At 45.0% G+C, this 20,055-nt stretch overlaps 1 protein-coding gene across 1 annotated transcript in view; it reads left to right on the top strand.

Annotated features, from left to right (window-relative positions):
• Window positions 1-20,055, top strand: part of PTPRT (protein tyrosine phosphatase receptor type T) — a 753,869-nt gene that overhangs the window by 8,761 nt on the left and 725,053 nt on the right. The window contains exons 2-3 of the mRNA XM_035006339.1: window positions 4,881-4,962; window positions 13,609-13,724. Of these exons, the coding sequence (XP_034862230.1) occupies window positions 4,881-4,962; window positions 13,609-13,724 (198 nt within the window). The remainder of the gene's footprint in view (window positions 1-4,880; window positions 4,963-13,608; window positions 13,725-20,055) is intronic.

Here is a 20,055-nt window from a genome sequence, read left to right as displayed (position 1 = left end):
TTCCTCAGAGCCCATAGTCTCTCATGGTTCATCTCTCCCTCTGATTTCCCCCCTTCATTTTTCCCTTCCTTCTCCTAATGTCCTCCATACTATTCCTTATGTTCCACAAATAAGTGAAACCATATGATAATTGACTTTCTCTGCTTGACTTATTTCACTTAGCATAATCTCATCCAGTCCCATCCATGTTGATGTAAAAGTTGGGTATTCATCTTTTCTGATGGCTGAGTAATAGTCCATTGTATATATGGACCACATCTTCTTTATCCATTCATATGCTGAAGGGCATCTTGGCTCTTTCTACAGTTTGGCTATTGCAGACATTGTTGCTATGAACTTTGGGCCCCCGACATGGGAGCAGCCATCTACATAAGCCAGCTGTTAACCAAAATAAAGAGTCATATTGATAACAATACGTTAATTGTAGGAGACCTCAATACTCCACTCTCAGCAATAGATCATCTAAGCAGAAAATCAACAAAGAAACAAGAGCTTTGAATGACACACTGGACCAGATGGACCTCATAGATATATACAGAACATTCCACCCTAAAACAACAGAGTACTCATTCTTCTTGAGCGCACATGGAACTTTCTCCAGAATAGACCACATACTGGGTCACAAATCAGGTCTCAACCGATACCAAAAGATTGAGATTATTCCCTGCATATTCTCAGACCATAAAGCTTTAAAACTGGAACTCAATCACAAGAAAAAATTTGGAAGAAATTCAAACATGTGGAAGCTGTGACACTAGCATGACAACTGCTCTGGAAGAGGGGTTTACTAAGATAACAGGGTCCTTCAGTGGCACAGAAACAAAAATGTTTGTGTTTTGCAGAGTGGACTTAAACATTCTTGAGCAGGGAGCCCGATGCGGGACTCGATCCCGGGACTCAAGGATCATGACCTGAGCTGAAGGCAGTCGCTTAACCGACTGAGCCACCCAGGCGCCCAAAAATGACATTTTAATCCACTTAATGGTTTTTATTTTTTTCCAGTTTAAATTATACTTTGACACTTTTACATTATTTTTACAACCACTGTTTTCTGTTTATTTGCATTTTCCCATTATGCCTTTCTTCAACTTGTTATTTTTAAGTTAACTGGGTCATTTTGTGTTAGGTGTTTATCTTCTAGTGTACAATTAGATTTTGTTTATTTAGACAGTCTGAGACCTTTTCTCTATTTTAACCCATTTATATTTAATGTCACAACAAATATTTTTTCTTTTGTCATTTTTATTACACAGTTTGAATGCTTTCATGTTTTTAAATATATTTTCTGTGTTCTATTTTATTTTTTTACCCCATGGCCTTTGCTTTTGTTTTCCTTTCAGTTATTGAAAATGTAATTAGATACTTAATTCTTTATAGTAAGGTCTTCTGTTGACTTTCTTCTGTGCAGGCTGTGGCATTTATCCTTTATTTAGCCTTTTATTTCTGCAGACTTTCCCACACTCCCTACACATTTTTGTTTCTGTGCCACTGAAGGACCCTGTTATCTTAGTAAACCCCTCTTCCAGAGCAGTTGTCATGCTAGTGTCAGATGCTCTCTGTTTGGTGTGACTGTCATCCCCAAGTCATTTTACATAATCCCTAGGGAGCCATGTGTGTTAATGGTTGATCTTACCACCCAAGGAAGCTGCCTCTTGGCAAGTATCGCCACCCTCTCCACCAGTTCTCTGCTCTCTCATTATAGCTGCTGGAGTTCTGGGCTCCACTGAGACCACTGGCCTCTGAATCCGTTAACTGGGAATGACCACATGGGCCACAAAAAGTTTCCATGTGAATGTTTTCCTGTTGGTCTCATCACCCATCTTACATTCTATCCACAGGCTTGAAGTGAGGAGTGAAAGACAGGAGGGAGAAGGGTCCATTGTATAGGCTATTGAGGTAGTAGAGATGAAGAACAATGAAGATTTGAACCAGAGCCATTGGACTGGAATCGAATTGGCTTTGACTTACAAAATGGTTGCTTCATATGGTTCAACTTAATAGCAGAAATGGAAAGACATGGCCAGATTTAGAAATATTAAGTCAGAATCAAAAAGAAAATGAGAAGCAAGGCAGAAGGGGAAGCCCCAGCAGATGCCCAAATCCCAGTTGTCAGTGACTGGGTGGGTCATAGGGCAACCCACTGAGGCCCATATTTCAGGAAGGATAATGGGGCTGTGGGGGAGACAATTTGATAGGGAAGCTGTTCAGATTTGTTGCATACAGACTGTGTTTGAGACATCTGTATATAGTATCTGCAGAAAAATGCAGATCTCTTAGTTGGGTGAGACTGCTGTTCAGTGAAAAGTATGGAGTGGGGCTGGACTTGGGATTGTCGGTGAATTGGCAGCCATTGCAGAGTGTGCTCAGTAAAAACATGAGTAGAGGAACCTGACATTTCAGGGATAGATGTAGGAGGAGAAGTGCCTACAAAGAAACTTATGGTAGTATAGATAGTCCCAGATCTGTGAGGAAAAACCATGAGAGTGAAGTGTCACTTGAGCCAAAACAAGAGAGATCCAGAAAGGGAGAAGCTACAAACATTGATAATTGTAGAAAAATGGTCAAGTATTAATAATAATTATTGGCAAACATTGAGTACCAACCATGTGCCATACATTGTTCTAAATAGTGTATTAACTCCTTTAATATGAAAACTTATCTAGTAAAGTGGACACTATAATTACAGATGAGGAAACTGAGGCACAGAGCAGTAAGATAACTTGCCCAAAGTCACACACTAGTGAGTGGTGTAGCCAAGACTGGAACCCAGGCATTCTGATCCAGAGCCCAAGCACTACACTATCTTCCTTCTTAAGATAAGGATTGAAAATTGTCCATTAGATTTAGCAACTCTGATGTTACTGGTATTTGCCATGAGAGCTGTTCTGGGCAAAGTGTTGGGGACAAAGTCAAGATCATAGTGGGGAGTGGAGTTTTGCAGTGGGAAGTAAGGGAGTGTTGAGAGTGAGTGTAGATAAAACTGTTGAGAATCCCACATGTGATTGAAACACAGCTAGACTGTGCTGGAGCAGAACCTGTTGGCCAAGGGTAGCTTTTAAAGAATAAGAGAAGCCCCAGTATTTACGTGTGCCAAAATCAGGGATAAAAGAGTTCAGAGATACAGGCTAAAGATAACCAAGAAGGACCAAGAAGCTGGAACAGGCAGTAGAGGTGAGGAGGGGTCAAGAGCACCAGCATGCCTTGAGGAGAGGAGGCAGTGGTTGGTTGTGGTAATCTGAGGTGTAATCTAACCTCTGATCGATGGGCAAGAAGTTAGAAATGAGCCCCTCTCCTGTCCCCTTACCTGTTGAAGATGTGCTGTGGGTGTGTGCTGGGGTTGGGTGGGTGATGTTGAAGGGGGACATTTGTGTGGGGCACAGCAGTGGAGAAGGCAAGTTTGCAATAGACTTGTCAAATTTGGAATGAGGGTGTGAAAGAATTAGGGCTTTGAGTGAGATCAATGTGGATGGTTAGCTAGTGCGGTGGGGCGGCCCTGGGCTTGCTGAGAATACAGGAGGTCCGGGCCATCATACAGGCTCTAGGAAGGGTGAGGTCCAGGGTACAATGTGAGCCGCAGGGGCAGGTTTAAAAGGAGTGAGGGGCAGGAGGCTGTGTCAGAATACCGGTGGATGGAATTTCCGGTTTCTGGAGTGGACAAGGATGTGGATGTGGCCGAAGCTGGTTGGGAGATAAAGACCATGGAATTAGGGAGGTCAAGGGCATCGTTCATGGTGTTCATATAGGCAGTCACATCTCCTAGGCGAAGTTAGACAGTGGGTGGCAAGGAAAGCTGTTAACTGAGTTGTTTTTTTTTTTTTTTAAGATTTTATTTATTTATTTGAGACAGAGAGAATGAGAGAGACAGAGAGCACATGAGGGGGGGAGGGTCAGAGGGAGAAGCAGGCTCCCTGCCAAGCAGGGAGCCCGATGCGGGACTCGATCCCGGGACTCCAGGATCATGACCTGAGCTGAAGGCAGTCGCTTAACCAACTGAGCCACCCAGGCACCCTGTTAACTGAGTTTTAAAAGCTCTACTGAAATACATGGTTTGGGTGAGAGAGTCAGAATGGAGAATTCAAAGAACTTGTTGCCTTTGGATTCCTGGATACCAGCATTTGTGCATGGGGCTTATCTTCAAGAGGTGTTATTAAGAAATTCAAGATGGGAGAGAGAGACAAACCAAGAAACAGACTCTTAACTATGGAGAACAAACTGATGGGGGGAGGAGGGAATGGGACCAGAGAGGAGAGGGGGGCTGGGGGGGATTGGACAAATAAGGATGGGGGTCGAGGAGTGCACATGCTGTGTTGAGCACTGGGTGTGGTATGGAAGTGTTGAATCACTGTGTTGTACACCTGAAACTAATGTAACACTGAATGTTAACTGTATTGGAATTAAAATTAAAAAAAAAATTCAGATGGCATATATTCCTGGGGGATGTAGAATCAAATCAGGGTAAACCCTCCTTGGCTTATGGTAGCTTCCAAGGCAAGCTCCTCTGTCACACTTCATAAGAAAGTTGGGGTATTAGGAAGTAATTATCCTCTGTGCTTCCTTGAAACAACAATGAAAAAGGTGCAGATTGGGGTTTCAGGCCATGCTTGGGTTGTTCTTCTGCATTCAAGCGTTATTTCTGAAATCCATTAAAAATGTTCCATGTGGCTGACTCTTCTTTTGCTGGTCATTAGAATGTGGCCTTTTTTTTTAAATCTTGTTTTGAAAATCCGAGTCCATTGCCAGGGTAGTGTACAAGGCTAATAGAAGGCCTCTTTGGGAGGTTCTGGTGGGAAGCTGAAACATAGAGGGTTTGGGGGCTGGGCAGCTTCCTGTGATGCCTACAACTACTTCTGTGAAATTGACTCCCACCCTGTGTGTTGCAGGTGATATTTGAATCCGTCTCTTTGAAGGGTCATCCTGGCTACATCGCTGTGGACGAGGTCCGGGTCCTTGCTCATCCATGCAGTAAGTCTGCTCCCTCCTCCTCACACAGCCCCACTCCCTGCCAGACTGGGGAGCTTGGAGCCTGCAGTCCCCCCCATTCATTCAGCTCACAACCATCTCTGGCTCGCTCTCTCTTTTTTAATCCTTCAGAAATGCTTACATACTCAGTGCAATCAGTCCTGAATAAATTCGTAATTTCGCTGGCCTGTTCAACAGGCAGCACCTACAGGAATTTGCAGAGAGTGGCAAAACATCTTTGTTTGAATCTGTCTCCGTCGTTAAGGGAGTCTAAAGTCCTGATTGTTTATTAGTGGGATTCTGACCACCGAAGTGGAAGAATTAGAAGGCTTTGGATAGAATCTTGTGCAATTGTCTTAAAAAAAGACCACCACCAAAACACTGAGCAAATTAGTACACTGTTCACTCACAGGGAAAAGTACCCCAAAGCTATTAATTCTTTAAAAGTACTTTTAAATACACTCATCAGCTCTGTGTAGGCATTGGGAGAGTTTTCTCACAGTGGTTAGTGCTCACGGTCCAGTGTCAAGAGTCCTTGAAGGCATACTGCTCCTCTGTGCCCATCCAGTCTCCCCCTCGAAGTTCGCTCTCTTTGCTGTGTTTAGTCTCAGATATCTTAATGTGTTTGTGCAAGGACCTGTGGTTCCCAGTTTCACGAAATCCCAGAGGGGAGTTGGATGGCATCCTATCTAGTGACATTTGGTTGGGAGGGCTGTAGTCAAAGGAATATGCATGGGGCTGATGGCCGCCCCCAGGAGGGCTAGCTGGGATACCAGCCCCATTAGTTTGTTAGCATTCTGCATATTGGAGATTCCCATTAATTTCTTGGCAGCCAGCTGGTTCCAGGTAACTCCTGGAGGGCTCGCTCTACTCCCTCCTCGTAGCCATGAGTTACGCTATTGGTTGTGGTGCAGTTTGCTATTTCCTCAAGAAGTGTCATGCCCCTTGTTGTTAGAGGCCTTTCAGTCCTTTCATTTTGGGGCTCTTCTCATGTCCGCCCCATCCATGTTGCTTTAATTGAAATGACACTTTCCACTTCTGCTGCAATGAATTTGTTAGAACTTGAACATCACTTCCTTCCCCAGTACTAGAATGCCAATTGTTTGACTCATTGCTTAGAGCACCTCTCTGGAGGAATTTGGGATAGGTTCCAAGGGGTTTTGGCTAGGCGGTGTTTGGGATCATTGTGTTTTGTGTCTCTGCAAGGGAGCCCTTCTTCCCCGAAACCAGCCAGCTTCTCAGGAATGCTGAGATCATACGAGATTCTTCATTACTCTGGCCTGAGCTTCCTGCCCTCTGGGTTACTTGCTGGGTGTTTGGGATTTCCTTAGGTGGGTCTGTCCATGCAGTCATGCCTGCTGAACCAGACCTCATGTGAAGAGGGTCCCAGAAATCCCCCCAGCCATGCAGTGGGAATTTTCACCTCTGTTATAAGGCCCAACCTGATTCCTGTTCCTTATTCCAACCTCAACTCTGCCTTAACTCCAAGTGCTGTTGCCTTAACTCCATGCACCATTTTTATAGTAGATAGTTAATCCAACTCACCCTGATTAAGCTTTCCCCTCCCTGGCCTTCTGGGAATCAGGATTAGCTGCCCGTTAAGGAATGACCTTTGATCTCACCCTGGACAACTGCTGCAGGACGTGTTTGCCCTCCCTGTGGTCCGCCTAACCCCACACACTCAGCTCTGCCCAGCTCCCAGTTTTGAGGTGGTCTCTGTGAGGCAGGGTTCAGTTTCCCCAAGCCCTGCACACATCCCATCCTCGCTAGGGACGCTCACCTCTGCTGTGTCCAGCTGCATCCCTGCTTCTTACCCTATACTTGGTTTTTCTAGTAGGTGACTTTTGGCCCTTCCCAGGAGAATCTGGCCTGGCTCTCTTGTCGGGGATCCCAGATCTCTCTACTCAGAGTGGGGAATTTTCACCTCTGTCGTGAGGCCCAACCTGATTCCTGTCCCTTGTTTCAATCTCAACTCCGCCTTAACTTCAAGCACTGGTTTGCTGTTAAAGCCAAATGCTTCCTTCTCTCTGAGACGTCTGTATGGGAAAGGGTTCTCTGGAGGTTGTTTAGATGCTTTTACACCCTAAAGCCTCATGCCCCCCCTTGGAGTACTGCCCCCCCTCCCCAGCCTCACTGGGGCTGCTCCTGAATTTAGGATTCTCCCTGACAGCCTTGTATTCCTCCTGCTGAGGAGTGTGGATTGCATGGTTATGGAATTGCTGAGAGCCAGTTAGCCAGCAAATGGGCCACAGGATATAACTCAGAAGGACGTGACTCTGGCTGTGTTCCTGGGTAATGGGAGTACAATGCAGAGTTTAGCCTCGATGCTTAGGCAGCTTGGGCTTAAACTTCCCAGAAATCAAAAAGTGAGGACTCTGTGATAGTGGCTGGAATTGGAAAAATTCCACTGAACAGTATGTACAAATCCTGGCGATGCGTATAGTCTGCAGGGGTCTGTGCACACAGCTCCTGAGTTGCATAGAGTTGAGCGGTGCCTCGCAAAGGCCCCTTCTCCAGTTGGGTGCTCAGTCCACAGCCACTCCAGCTCTTCACTCCTACTTTCTTCAACAGGTAAATTATTGCACATGAGCTATGTGTCAGGAACTTGCGCTGGACATGGGGGGCACTTCAGTCATCACGTTGGTTAGATCCTTGTCTCCATGGTGTTAGCCGAGTGGCAGAGAGAGGAAAGCCACTCAATAAGTAATAGTAAGTAGTAACAAATGTAACTTCAGATAGTGATAGCATGGTGGAGAGAATAAATGTGAGTTGCTGTGGTTGGGGAGGGCTCCTTAGGTAGAGAGGGCAGGGGATGAGTCTGGGCACCTGTGGTCTGAGCTGACACCTGAGTCCCTTGTGCGGTGATCTAGGGAGGGGGGGCAGGCCAGGCAGAGGAAACAGCAGGTGCAGAGGCCCTGCAGTGGGAATTCACAGGTGTTGCCAGAGTAGCTAGAGTGTAGGGAGCACAGGGGAAAAGGGTCTGAGTGAAGGTTGGGGAGGGAGGCTGAGGCCAGGCCATGGAGGGGCTGAGTGTCTCGATGAGGTTAGGCTTTAATCAAAACACAAGGAGGCGCCCCTGGAAGGATTTGTCCCAGGGATTGATTTGATCTCATTTAAGTGTTTAGAAGATCACTTTGGCTGCTCTGCAGAGAATGAGCTGAAAGAGAATAGAGAAGCCAGGAAGACCGATCAGGAAGGAAGTTCTGGAGTCATGGAAGAGGTAGGTGGTGGTGGCCTGGACCAGGCTGGTGGAGAGACGTCTGTTCACCGTTTGGCATTTGTTTACTGAGCATGTACTCCAGGACAGGCACTATTCTGGGTTTATGCACATTCATTCTCTGTCCTTGGGGGCTTCCACTGAGATGGAAGACACTGGAAATGAAATAGTCAAGTAATTAATTATATGATCTCTAACAGGGTAAATTAGTTGGCTAAGACTGCCATACAGAATGTTACATGCTGGGCAGGCTTAAACGGCAGAAATGTATTTGCCCACAGTTCTGTAGGTGGAATTCCAGGGTGAAGAGAGCAGGGTTGGTTTTTCCTGAGTCTTCTGTCCTTTGCAGCTGGCTGCCTTCTTACTCTGTCCTCACATGGGCTTTGCTCTGTGTAGTGTTCCTGCTACGTTTCTGTGTGTCCAAACCTTCTCAGGACACCAGATAGATTGGATTAAGGTCCACCATAATAAAAGCCCTATCTCCAAATACCGGCACACTCTGAGGTGTGGAGCAGTAGGGCTTCAATATCTGAATCTTTTTTTGGGGGGGGGGGAGACACACAATGTAGCCCGTAACAGATGGTCAGCAGTGCTATGAAGAAACAAAGCACAGAGATGGAGAGAGGTGGACAGGTGAGAGAGAGATTTAGGAGGTAGAGTCTGCTGGTCCTATTTGATGGCTTGGTTTGGGAGGCAGAGGCATCAGAAATGGCGCTCTCCTGGGTTTGTGGCTTGGGCACCTGGCTGGTGCAGGCTGGGGTGGTGTACGTTTCTGGAGCTGAGTGTTGCCTTCCAGCGTGCCGACTGTGTGTGCATCCTGGGGGGCTCGGGGGGCCGTGAGTCATGCCTGCTGCTGGTGGCTCCTTAGCAGTGATGGCGCCTTTTGCCCCCAAAGCCTTCGTGGGAGTGCATTTATGGTTTCACTCACGGGTGCTAAAAACTTAACTATATTGAGAAACACGCGTTCTCCTCAGGCTTTGTAATTCTCCACTTCCGTCCTCCAAGACATTTTTTTCTCTTAATATCAGGTCAGCACTTATCAATAAGCTATTCTGCTAAATATTCCAAAAGTTTCAGGGCCGGTGGGGTGGGGGCCGGTGGGTGCCTGATTTGCAACTGTATTCTCGATTGATTTGAGCTGAAGTTACCACTTCCTGTGATTGCCGTGCAGCTTCCAAAACACCAACCGACAGACAGGCGTAAGACTCAAAGGAAGTGATTTTCTCCTACAAACTGAAGCCTCTCATCTATATTTTATAGCCCATTTAACATTTTTGTGGGATTCTAAAAGTATTTTAGCCATTGTCACCCCTCTGCTGTCGTTCTTGGTGTCAGCTGTGAGCAGGGACACCACAGCTGCAACCTTACACGAGAAACGTCGGCACGATTTTCCACCCGGTCTCCAAGTTTCTAGCTCCCAAGTTGACTTTTAGAATTTTTTAAACTTTTATTTTTTTTCCCCCCATCACAACCTTGCAGGGCCATGTCACTGAGCCCACGGAGCGTCTGCAACACGTTTCTAATGTATGTACGGCGCTTTCTCCTCAGTCGCATGGCTTCCTACTGAGCGCTGTCAGGTTTAAAGAGTGAGATAAAGGGCATAATACTGTGTCTCCAGATGCTGCTCTGACATCGGCAGGAGTTTAAATGTCACCAACATCAAGGCGTTTTGCCCCAAATGCACAGCCAGTTTGCTGTTAACCCCCCTTCAGTGGGACCCCACTTTGGGGGTGCTGGGTCTTAGTGGGGAGTGAGGGTGGGATGTTTAAAACCACATGCTGGAGACTGGGCTGGGCCCCAAGGTCAACCGTGTTTGGCCCCAGGTTGGCAAGCGGAAGCTGGCGGGATAAATTCTTTCCCTGAGCTATAGATGCTGGAGGAAAATCACGGTGGAGAGAGTGTAGGGCTCAGAAGTAGACCCGAGGGAGAGAGGGAGAGAGAGAGTGTGTGTGTGTGTGTGTTTTGGGGGGAGAGGGAGGGTCAGAAAGGCCAGGAGCTCAGAGAAGTGGCCTGAACAGGTCGCCAACATAAGGAGGCTCCCCAGTTCTGGGTAAGTTCTTGTGTCGGGAACGTTGATCTAGGGCTAGCAGTCATGTGATCCACAGCATGCTGCCTGGAGGGTTGGGGGCATCCCTGGATTTATGGAGCCAGACAAGGCAGGACCTGCCAGTGGGAATTGTTCTAGATGACTTACATAGGAGCTAACAGAGACTGCACTTGCGAAGAGCTTGCCTGCAAATGTGTTTTGTTAAGTCTGCATGGCGTTTTAATGGAATTTAGTCAAGATTTTAGAATGAGAGATTTCACATAAAATCGGATTTCTTACTTGGGTTGAAAAATTGGACGATTGGCTGCCCTGAGCAAAGTACTGTGGAGTGGCCTTCTCCGCTGGATTTGAGTAACCCCCTTTCAAGGGGTCATGGGGTCTTTATCCGTTTCTCCTCAGGCCCTACACTCCTTAGTCCCTCCTCGGTGCTGAGGCAGGTGTCAGATACCAGTTGTCACTGTGTGTGCAGCGTTACTGTTCTCACAGAGAGAGAAATCTTTATTTTACTTTTTTTTTTTAAGATTTTACTTATTTGGGAGAGAGAGAACGAGTGAAGGGGAGGGGCAGAGGGAGAGGGAGAAGCAGGCTCCCCGCGGAGCAGGGAGCCCGATGCAGGACTCCATCCCAGGATCCTGGGGTCATGACCTGAGCTGAAGGCAGACGCTCAACTGACTGAGCCACCCAGATGCCCCCAAATCTTTATTTTACACAAATCTCTATCAAAAGTGGGAAAGTGATTATGGAACAAGGAGGTGGTGTTTTGTTTTTGTTTTGTTTTCCACTGAACCACTTTATTCATTGATATAACTGGCTTCTGTGGGTGCATGGGTTCAACCTCACTGCTATAAACCATCCATGTTTCACCAGAATATTAACCCTAGGGGCCATTAAGCCTCTAAATTCTCTACCCCTTAACCTAGAAGGGAGGGAGGAAGAGGGCCTGAAGATGAAAGAATCCAGACAAAAGTTCTGCTGCTGAGAAGCCGGGAATCAGAAGCAAGCAGGGAACATTGATCCAGAGATCCATTTCCCATTGTACAAGTTCCAGAGGTTAAACCATTTGCCCAGTGTCCCCAAGGGTAAGGACAGACAGACGTCCCTTTGTGAAACCCAGCACAAAGCCTCCCAAGATTGGAGCTGAGACTGTCGTCCCTCCCTGCATGGAGTGGCTGTTCCCTCCCTTTTAAACCTGGGGTGTAAAGGGGCTTACAAGGTTTACTTTTAATCCTACTTGAAGAATTGACTTGAACTGATAGTTGCAAAAATAACTTTATAAAATTATACAGGAGGGGCACCTGGGTGGCTCAGTCGTTAAGCGTCTGCCTTTGGCTCAGGTCATGATCCCAGAGTCCTGGGATCGAGCCCCGCATCGGGCTCCCCGCTCTGCGGGAAGCTTGCTTCTCCCTCTCCCACTCCCTCTGCTTGCGTTCTCTCTCTTGCTGTGTCTCTCTCTGTCAAATAAATAAATAAAATCTTTAAAAAAAAAAATTATACAGGAAAGCCAAAAGGAAACAATTTCAGACAATCAAAGCAGCATGGTATTTGTCAGGTTGACCAGATGCTGGAATCTTCAGTTTGGAGAAGCCTGCAAGGAGAGGTCTCCCCTGTGCCTTTGCTGCTTGACACGACTTTAGCAGTGGGGTCCTGAAGGTAGCGTGAGGGGTCCCTGAGCTGTTGTCCTTTTTTAAGAGCCTGAGAAGAAGGTGTGTTTTCACACAGCAGGTCTGCCTCATCATGCCAAAGGTTTGGCTTTGGCTGAACTCTCTGTCATGACACACATTGGTAGAGCAGGTAGTTCAAAGTGGGAAGGCCATGGGGACAAATGGCTGGGAACAGGATGACTCATGATTAAATACTTGGGAGCAATGAGAGGAGCCTTGAGTCAGCACAGCCTGGCCTGCAAGCCCTTTCTCTCAACCCTGGCATCCAGGTGACACCCCTGACCTCCCATTACCCAGGAAGCCAGAGAATGTATGATTTAAATGTTGACATTTGGGCTAAGATTTGGACTGAATTCTGTTTGTCTCTTACTAATGCCATGTAGCTTTGAGCAAATTAAACTCGTTGAGCCTTGGTTTCTGCCTCTCTGAAAGGGGAATAGTAATATTGTCTGCTTTATAGGAATGTTACAAAGTTAAATTAGATAAAGCATGTAAAGCATTTATCAGAGTGCCTGTCATTGCCAGAGCTTTAGATAAGTGACATTATTGCTTTTAGTCATCTCTCTGGGTATTGGACTCTCTCTGAAAAGATGGCCAGAGGCCCTTGTTGAACCTTCTTGGTTGTCTTAACAACTGTTCATTTGGGCTCATCGTGGTGTAGTGGCTGTCCAGTTCATCATTGATTTGGTTGATGTGCTAGGGGATCCTTGGCACTTTTGTGCCTCAGTGAAGAAATTCATATTTCTAGACATTGGTTAGCAACCCACGCATCTTGGATGAGCTCAAATAGGTGAGACCCTGACTCCACAAACAAGGAAAGAGATGAACCCATTACCCCACATGAAACAGTTTCATTCTGGGATGATTACTCACAGACCCTGTGAGTTTCATTTATTTGAAAGTCCCTTTTCCTGTTATGCCAAGTCCCCAGAGCAAATGTCGCACATCCCTCCCATCCTTGAGAGAGACTGTAGCTTAGAGTTCAGAGTGTAGACTGAGTGTTGCTTGAGTTCTCTGTGCCTCAGTTCACTCACTGTAAGACAGAGATGATCCTGCCACCAGCCGCGTTGGGTTCAGTGAGTTACCGTGTGTGGACCCCGCACAGCGAGTCCTGTGTGAATGACAGCTCCTGGTTTTCTCCTCCACCTCTTCTCCCTCCTTTGCTCTACCTTCCTTATCATCTTCCTCATCGGCGTCCTCACCATGGCCAGGCGTGTGGGTCTCAGGCTCAGAGGTGCTTTGCTGCAGCTTTCCTCTTTCTGCTCTCAGGCTGGAGGGAGGACTTCTCTCTGATGAATCCTCCCCATGTCCCCACCTTCAATTTTTCCTTCCGAACATGCCAGTATTGCCCAGAGGCTAATAAGTGGGATTCTGAGGCTCCGAGAGACCTGGATTCATGTCTCGGCTCCCTCATTTTCTGGCTCTCTGACTGTGCTGAACTATGTAAGTCCTCAGAGCCTTCATTTTCTGATTGTGAAATGGAGATGTTACCCATCGCCTGGATATTGGTGGGGTTTAAGTGAGGCGATCATGTGAAGCTCTTGGGATAAGCAGTGCCTGGCTCACAGTAAGGGAGCAAGCAACAGTAGCTGCGCTGCGCTGGGCCACTTCCCAGGTGGTGATGCCCCGCTGCCCAGCGCTCGTCCTGAGCCGCCGTCCACCCATGGGGAAGTGCTGCCGGCTGTTGAATTCAGCCCTCACGTGCAGTTTGGTTTCTCTCCTAGGAAAAGCACCTCACTTTCTGCGACTCCAAAATGTTGAGGTGAACGTGGGGCAGAACGCCACGTTTCAGTGCATCGCTGGTGGGAAGTGGTCTCAGCATGACAAACTTTGGCTCCAGGTAAGGATGGCAGTGACCCCTGCTCATGCCTGCCCATTCCTCGGTAAGGGCAGAAGGCACGTGCTGGGATGAAGGGCGCGGTGTGGGTAAGGGGAGGGGATATTTTGATGTGCCTCTGCTCCTTGGATGATACTCTGCCTCCATGATCTTGTGAGATCTTCACTCTAACTTGGTTCTGTAGGCATCAGGATACCCATTTTACAGATGTAGAAACTAAGGCCACAAACCTAGAAGTGCCAAACTAGAATTTGTAATTATGCCCCTTCCACGCTGCCTTCCAACAAACTTTGTCCTTTAAGGCCAGACCCCCAGGGCGAAGGCAAAACTTAATACTTTAGATTCTGGGTATGTGGAATCATGAAATCTTCCCTGGAGGGACCTTAACTACCCAGTGGTCCACCGGATTCCTGTCTGATGGGTAATGCTCCTCCACAGTATTCTGGTAAAGTCTGATAAAATCACCCTTTGCCAGAATATTTCACTGCATCAGCAAAGCCATGTGTTCTTTGGATGAAAGAGTCTCTCAAGAAAGTCAGGAGGATGTTCTGAGTTTGAATCTGTTCCGCTCTTAGGTCTGCTCTTTGGCCTTACTTTCAAAGCAAGATAAGAGAGGATCTCTTTCAGTGGAGGTAGGGGAAAGGATGGGACACAGAATTAGACACAAATTGTTGCAGCATCAGAGATATTCCCCAGGATGCTAATGTAGAAATACCAGTGAGTAGCCACATGGGCTATTGAACGTATTTTGGTTTTGTTTTTTATTTTACACAAATTCATTGAGGTTTCATTGAGATATAGTACTTAAAATGGGTAATTTAATACATTTTCACATGGGTATATTTGTGAAACTGTGATCACAGCCAAGATACTAGACATATCCATCATCCTCAGAAGTTTCCTTATTCCCATTTGAAATCCCTCCTTTCTGCCCTCCTTACTCTCATCTGTCTCCAGGTGATCACTGATCCGTGTTCTGTCACTGAACAGTTGACCCTTGATCTTGCACAGGTTTGAACTGGGTGGGCGCACTTATACATAGATTTTTTTTTTCCCAATAAATACAGTACAGTACTGTAAATGTATTTTCACTTCCTTATGATTTTAACATTTTCTTTTCTCTAACTTCACTAAGAATACAGTATATAATACATATAACGTACAAAGCATATATTGACTATGTTATCGGTAAACCTTCTGGTCAACATAGGCTATTACTCATTTAGTTTGTGGGGGGGAGACAGAAGTCATACACATATTTTTGACTATAGTGGGGCTTGCTGTTTTTAACCCCCATGTTGTTGAAGGGTCAACTGTGTATTCATTTGCATGTTCTAGAATTTTATATGAAGTCACACTGTATGTACGCTTTTTTTCACTCGACAGAATTACTTTGAGATTCCTCTATGATGTGTATATATGAACTTTAAAATTTTTTTTGTTGAGTAATCCTCCATTGTATGAAGATACCATGATTCCTTTATACATTCATCTGTGGATGGACATGTGGGTTGTTCATTTACTGGTTATTTAAAAACAAGTTGCTATGAACATTCATGGACTTGAATGGAAGTATGGGCAAATGCTTTCGTTTCTCTCGGACAGATGCCTAGAAGTGGAATGGCTGGGTCATCTAGTAGATGTGTAACTTTTAAAGAACTGCTGAGCTGTTTTCCTGTATGGTTGTACCATTTTGCATTCCCATCAGCAGTGGATGGGAGCTGTCTTTGCTCATCAACATCCCTGCCAACGCTTGGTATGGTCATTCTTTTTAGTTTGAGCCATTTGAACAGGTGTGTAGTGGTACCTCCTCGTGATTCTTGTTTCCCTTTCCCTCAGGACCAGTGATGTTGAACTTCTCTCCATGTGCTCATTTGCTGGCATTCGTGTGTCATCTTTGGTGCTGTGTCTGTTTCAGTTTTTTTTTTTTTTTTTTTTTTGGATCCTTTATTATTGGTTTGTTTTCTTATTATTGCATTTTGAAGTTCTCTTTATGTTCTGGATACAAATCCTTCGTCAGATACATGCTTTGCAAATATTTTCTCTCTTCATCTGTGGTTTTTCTTTTCATTCTCTTAATTGTAGCATTGGAAGAGCAATTTTTAAATTTGGATGAAATCAAATTTATCATTTTTTCTTTTTTGGATCTTGTCCTGGCATCATTTGTAAGAAATCTTTGCCTAACCGAAGGAGACAATGATTTTTTTCTTCTGTTTCCTTCTGGAGATTTTATAATTTAGCTTTTACATTTAGGTCTGTGATCCATTTTGAGTTAATTTTGCATATGGTGTGAGGTATGCATTGAAGTTCTTTTTTCTTTTGGTGTGCATTTAGGTATCTCTATTGTTCCAACATCATTAGTTGAAAAAGAGCCGCCTTTCTCTGCTGTGCTGCTTTTGTCCACAGAGATAGGGGGCTATCCCTGGGCCCTTGCTCCCGTTCCGTTGATCTCTTCGTCTATCTTTATGCCACTATCACACTAAGTTGGTTACTGTAAGCTTTATAATTAAGTTTTGAAATCTGGTATGTTAGTCTTCCAGTTGTTGTTCATTTTCACAGTGATTATGGCTGTTCCATGTCTTTTGCACTTCCATATGACTTTTAGAATCACTTTGTCAACTTCTACATGAAAAGCCTGTTGGGATTTTGATGGGGATTGATTGCATTGAATCTGTAAATCACTTTTGCAGAGAACTGACTATCTTAGCAATAATGACTTTTGGGAGTCTGAACATGGTATAGTTCTTCATTTATTTAAGGTCTATGGTGATTTCACTCAGCACTCACTGTAATTTTCAGTGCATAGGTCTGACACATTTTTTTGGTCAGACTTATCCTTGGTATCTGATATTTTTGGTATAAAAAGATCTCCATTTCTGACTTTTTACTGCTGCTGTATAGAAATACAATTGACTTCCATATACTGATCTTGTATCCTACGACCCTGTTAAGGTTACAATGGCTATTTACATTTAAATTAATTAAAATAAAATTCCGAACTTAGACGCCCGTCACACTAGTCGCGTTGCAGGTGCACAGTAGCCACGTGCATCTAGTGGCTACCATGTTGGACAAGCGCACACAGGACATTTGCAACATTGCAGAAAGTCTTAGTGGAGAGCATAGTCTGAGCTTCAGCAAAACATGAATATTGGTTGGAAGATGCTAACTCCAGTTACCTCTACCTTCATTTATTGAAAGATCTCCACCATCTCTTCTGGCTGATCTAGTTTGGATGTTGGTCCCCAGTCCATGCCCAGCCATCTCTCTGCACATGGATGGAAGTTCATAGTATTGCTTCTCTTCTTGCATTTGAACCCATTTCCTGCAGTTGGAAAATCCCTGGGTGAAAAAGCATCTCTCGGGGCTGACCATTCTTCCTTGCTCCTTAGCAGTGCAGTAGAATGAAAAGAGTAGTAGTGCCCGACCCTCTTGCTTCCCCGGTCTGCCTGCAGACCACAAGACTCACGGTAAACTTCCATGTGTCACTTAAGTATTTAGTGTTAATTCATCTTTCAGTTGTAATTCGTATTCATGTGCATCGGGCTCTCTAGAAGCTTTGTCATTTCGACGGCATTGCCTCGGTTGGGTCAGGAGACCGAGAAAGAACAATCACAATATTTTCAACACCTTTACTTAGCTTTTCCAATTATTTTATGGTGATTGTTGCTGCATTTCTGAGTTGCATGTCCTAAACCTTGGCTTTATCAGCAGGAGGATTTAGAAGGTAATAGAAGTATTGGAGAAAACAGAAACATATGGTGTGGAGCTCTTCCACATCTTATTTATTTACCTCCTTTTCAGTGTAAACCAAATCTTATTTCGCAGAACGTTTTTCAGGTGGCTTACAATGGGACATAAAGCATGACAAGATAGCATAAATTAAAAGTGAGGCAGTGGGAGATAGGAAAGGAACACACTGCTGCAGAGCTGGTCATAATGTTAAAACTGCGTTTCTCCACATCTGTGGCTTCCTGGGTTGAGGGGGGTGGGTCACGGGCAGAGCCCACCGCACCGCAGCTGCTAACCGCATAAAGGAAACTTGTCAGATACACAGTTCAGAGTGTCCACAAGATAAACACAAACCAATTGCTCTGGAAACTTCTAACTTGTTCACACAGAAGCCAGACAGGAATTGTTCCCAGGAGTCCTCATAAAGAAAACAGCGTCTGATGTAAGGCACGGCGTTCTGTCTATTGAGGGCACAAAATTGAGCTTCACGGGCTCGTTTCCTGTATTGGTGCTCTGTGCAAAGGCAGTTTGGGGAGGTGGTCGAAGAGGGAGGGGATGGAGTTGGGCAGTGAGATGGGACAAAAGTCCCCAACTCTCTGCTAATATGTCTCTATCCTGGGATACTTTAGATATACCTGGTGAGTGAATAGTTTCAATAGCTACTCCTTTAAGGAAACCACCAGAAATATTGTCTCCTTCATCTATACTTCAGGAAATACTAGGAGGTAGATGATTTATACTGTGCTGTCTGGTAAATGCTGCTTGGCTAGTTAAGTCCAGGCTTACATTCAACAATGTGGTTGGAAGTGAGTTAACATCTTTGTAGAAAATATGAGGCACCTGTTATGACAGCTGCCTGCCGATCAGGAGGCCGCTGCACCCTGATCTGACATGGGCTGAGGCAGTAGTGAATTTCTCATGAGATGCTGCTTTGGATCTGTTCCAGCACCTGGAGGAACAGCATACAGATTGGCCACAGTTCTGTTCCACAGATCAGGGCTTTTGTGACTCAGTCTGAAAATTTCCAAAGTAAGCGAAACAGGTATACTGTGGCCAAGAGTCTACCTTTCAACAATGCTATTTCCTTCTGTAGCTTCCAAGAGACACTGAGGCATCACTGTTGGTCACCAAAGATGGAAACGTTTTTTTATCCACCAGTTTTAAGTCAGGGAAATAAAGCCAGTGACTCTGTTTCCAGAATAATATGTCATTGCCCCTTCTCTCCAGCAATGAGATAAATCCCTGTCATCTGTGTTGGAGAGAATGATTGCCTTCCTTTCTATAGAGTGGGACTCTATAGCGTGCTTATCCTTAAGTGCTTTCTGATCATAAATTAGTAAGTTAAAAAGGAAGACCAGCCCATACCCCTGTTTACTGTCTCCTGGAAACTTTATATGCCCTTTAGAAACCCCCAGCTGCTGGTGCCAGCTTTCATGGAATTACAGTGCACGCTCTACCTAACAATCAATGGATAGGATCTATGCAAAAAACATGTATCCCTGAGCCTAGAACAACACTAGTCTTTTAGGGAAAAGGCTGATAGAGGCCACTAAAAGTTATAAACAAGCTCATCTTGTTTGGGGGCGATTTCTCCTTGAGAAGAGTATAATGCCATGGTCTATGGTGGAAGGGCCTCATTCATAACTTGCTAATTCCTTATGTGATATATTGGCCTGAGCAACCGAAACTTAAAATTTTTAAGGATTTCTGAAGCAAGTAGATGGTGTGCGCCCTGAGTGGAACGTCCAGTAAGCAAAGCAGCCTGCAGTTTGGGGAGCCCTTTAAAATACAGAACAATGCTCAGGGTCCAGCTAGGTGGAGGTGTGCTGACAGATTATCAGTGCAACTCAGGGAAAATGTGTATGTGGGTTCATCTTTTCTGGAAAGTAATTTGGCAGTAGGTAGCTAAAATCTTAAAAGTACGTGTTCTTCCCACAAGTGGTTTTACTTTTGGGAATTTAAGAAAATAACCAGAGAGCGAGAAAAAAATGTATCTGCAAATATGTTCAAAAGGATGGAACCTGAAAACATCCTGAACATCCAGCAGAAGGGACTGAAGAAGTAAATGCTGGAATGGAGTCATTAAATATCAGGTTATAGAAGTATATTGAATGCCATTTTCACAATAGGCGTTTAAGTGAAAAGAGCAGGTTATAAGACAATGTGTTCAGTATCTTTTTTATCAAAAATAAACAATGCAGAGGCGTTGGTGGTATAGTGGTTAGCATAGCTGCCTTCCAAAAATAAACAATGCATATTTATGCACACAAATATACCCATATTTATATAAATAGTATTATACGTTAATGCTATAAAATACATACCAGGGACACTTAGTAATTGATCGTGATGGTAGATTATGTATGCTTTGTATTTTTACCTTTTCTGTTTCATCCAAATACTTTGAAATGAATATAGGTAACTAATAGAAACAGAAAAAAACCACGAGGCCCCACAGACTTAGAAGCAGCCCCCACCCCCGCCACTTTCCCTCACACTCTCCTCACCAGCAGATACCGTTCATCTGAGAGGGGTTTAGAAATATTCTGTATGTGGCATCTGGTCTTTATGGAAGACTGTGGCTCATGGTGTCAGCCCCACC

Source organism: Mirounga leonina, unplaced genomic scaffold, assembly GCF_011800145.1.
Source record: "Mirounga leonina isolate KUSES-001 unplaced genomic scaffold, KU_Mleo_1.0 Mir_150, whole genome shotgun sequence".
NCBI lineage: Eukaryota > Metazoa > Chordata > Mammalia > Carnivora > Phocidae > Mirounga > Mirounga leonina.
Note: the sequence above shows the minus strand (reverse complement) of the source record. Positions and strands in the feature narration are given on the sequence as shown.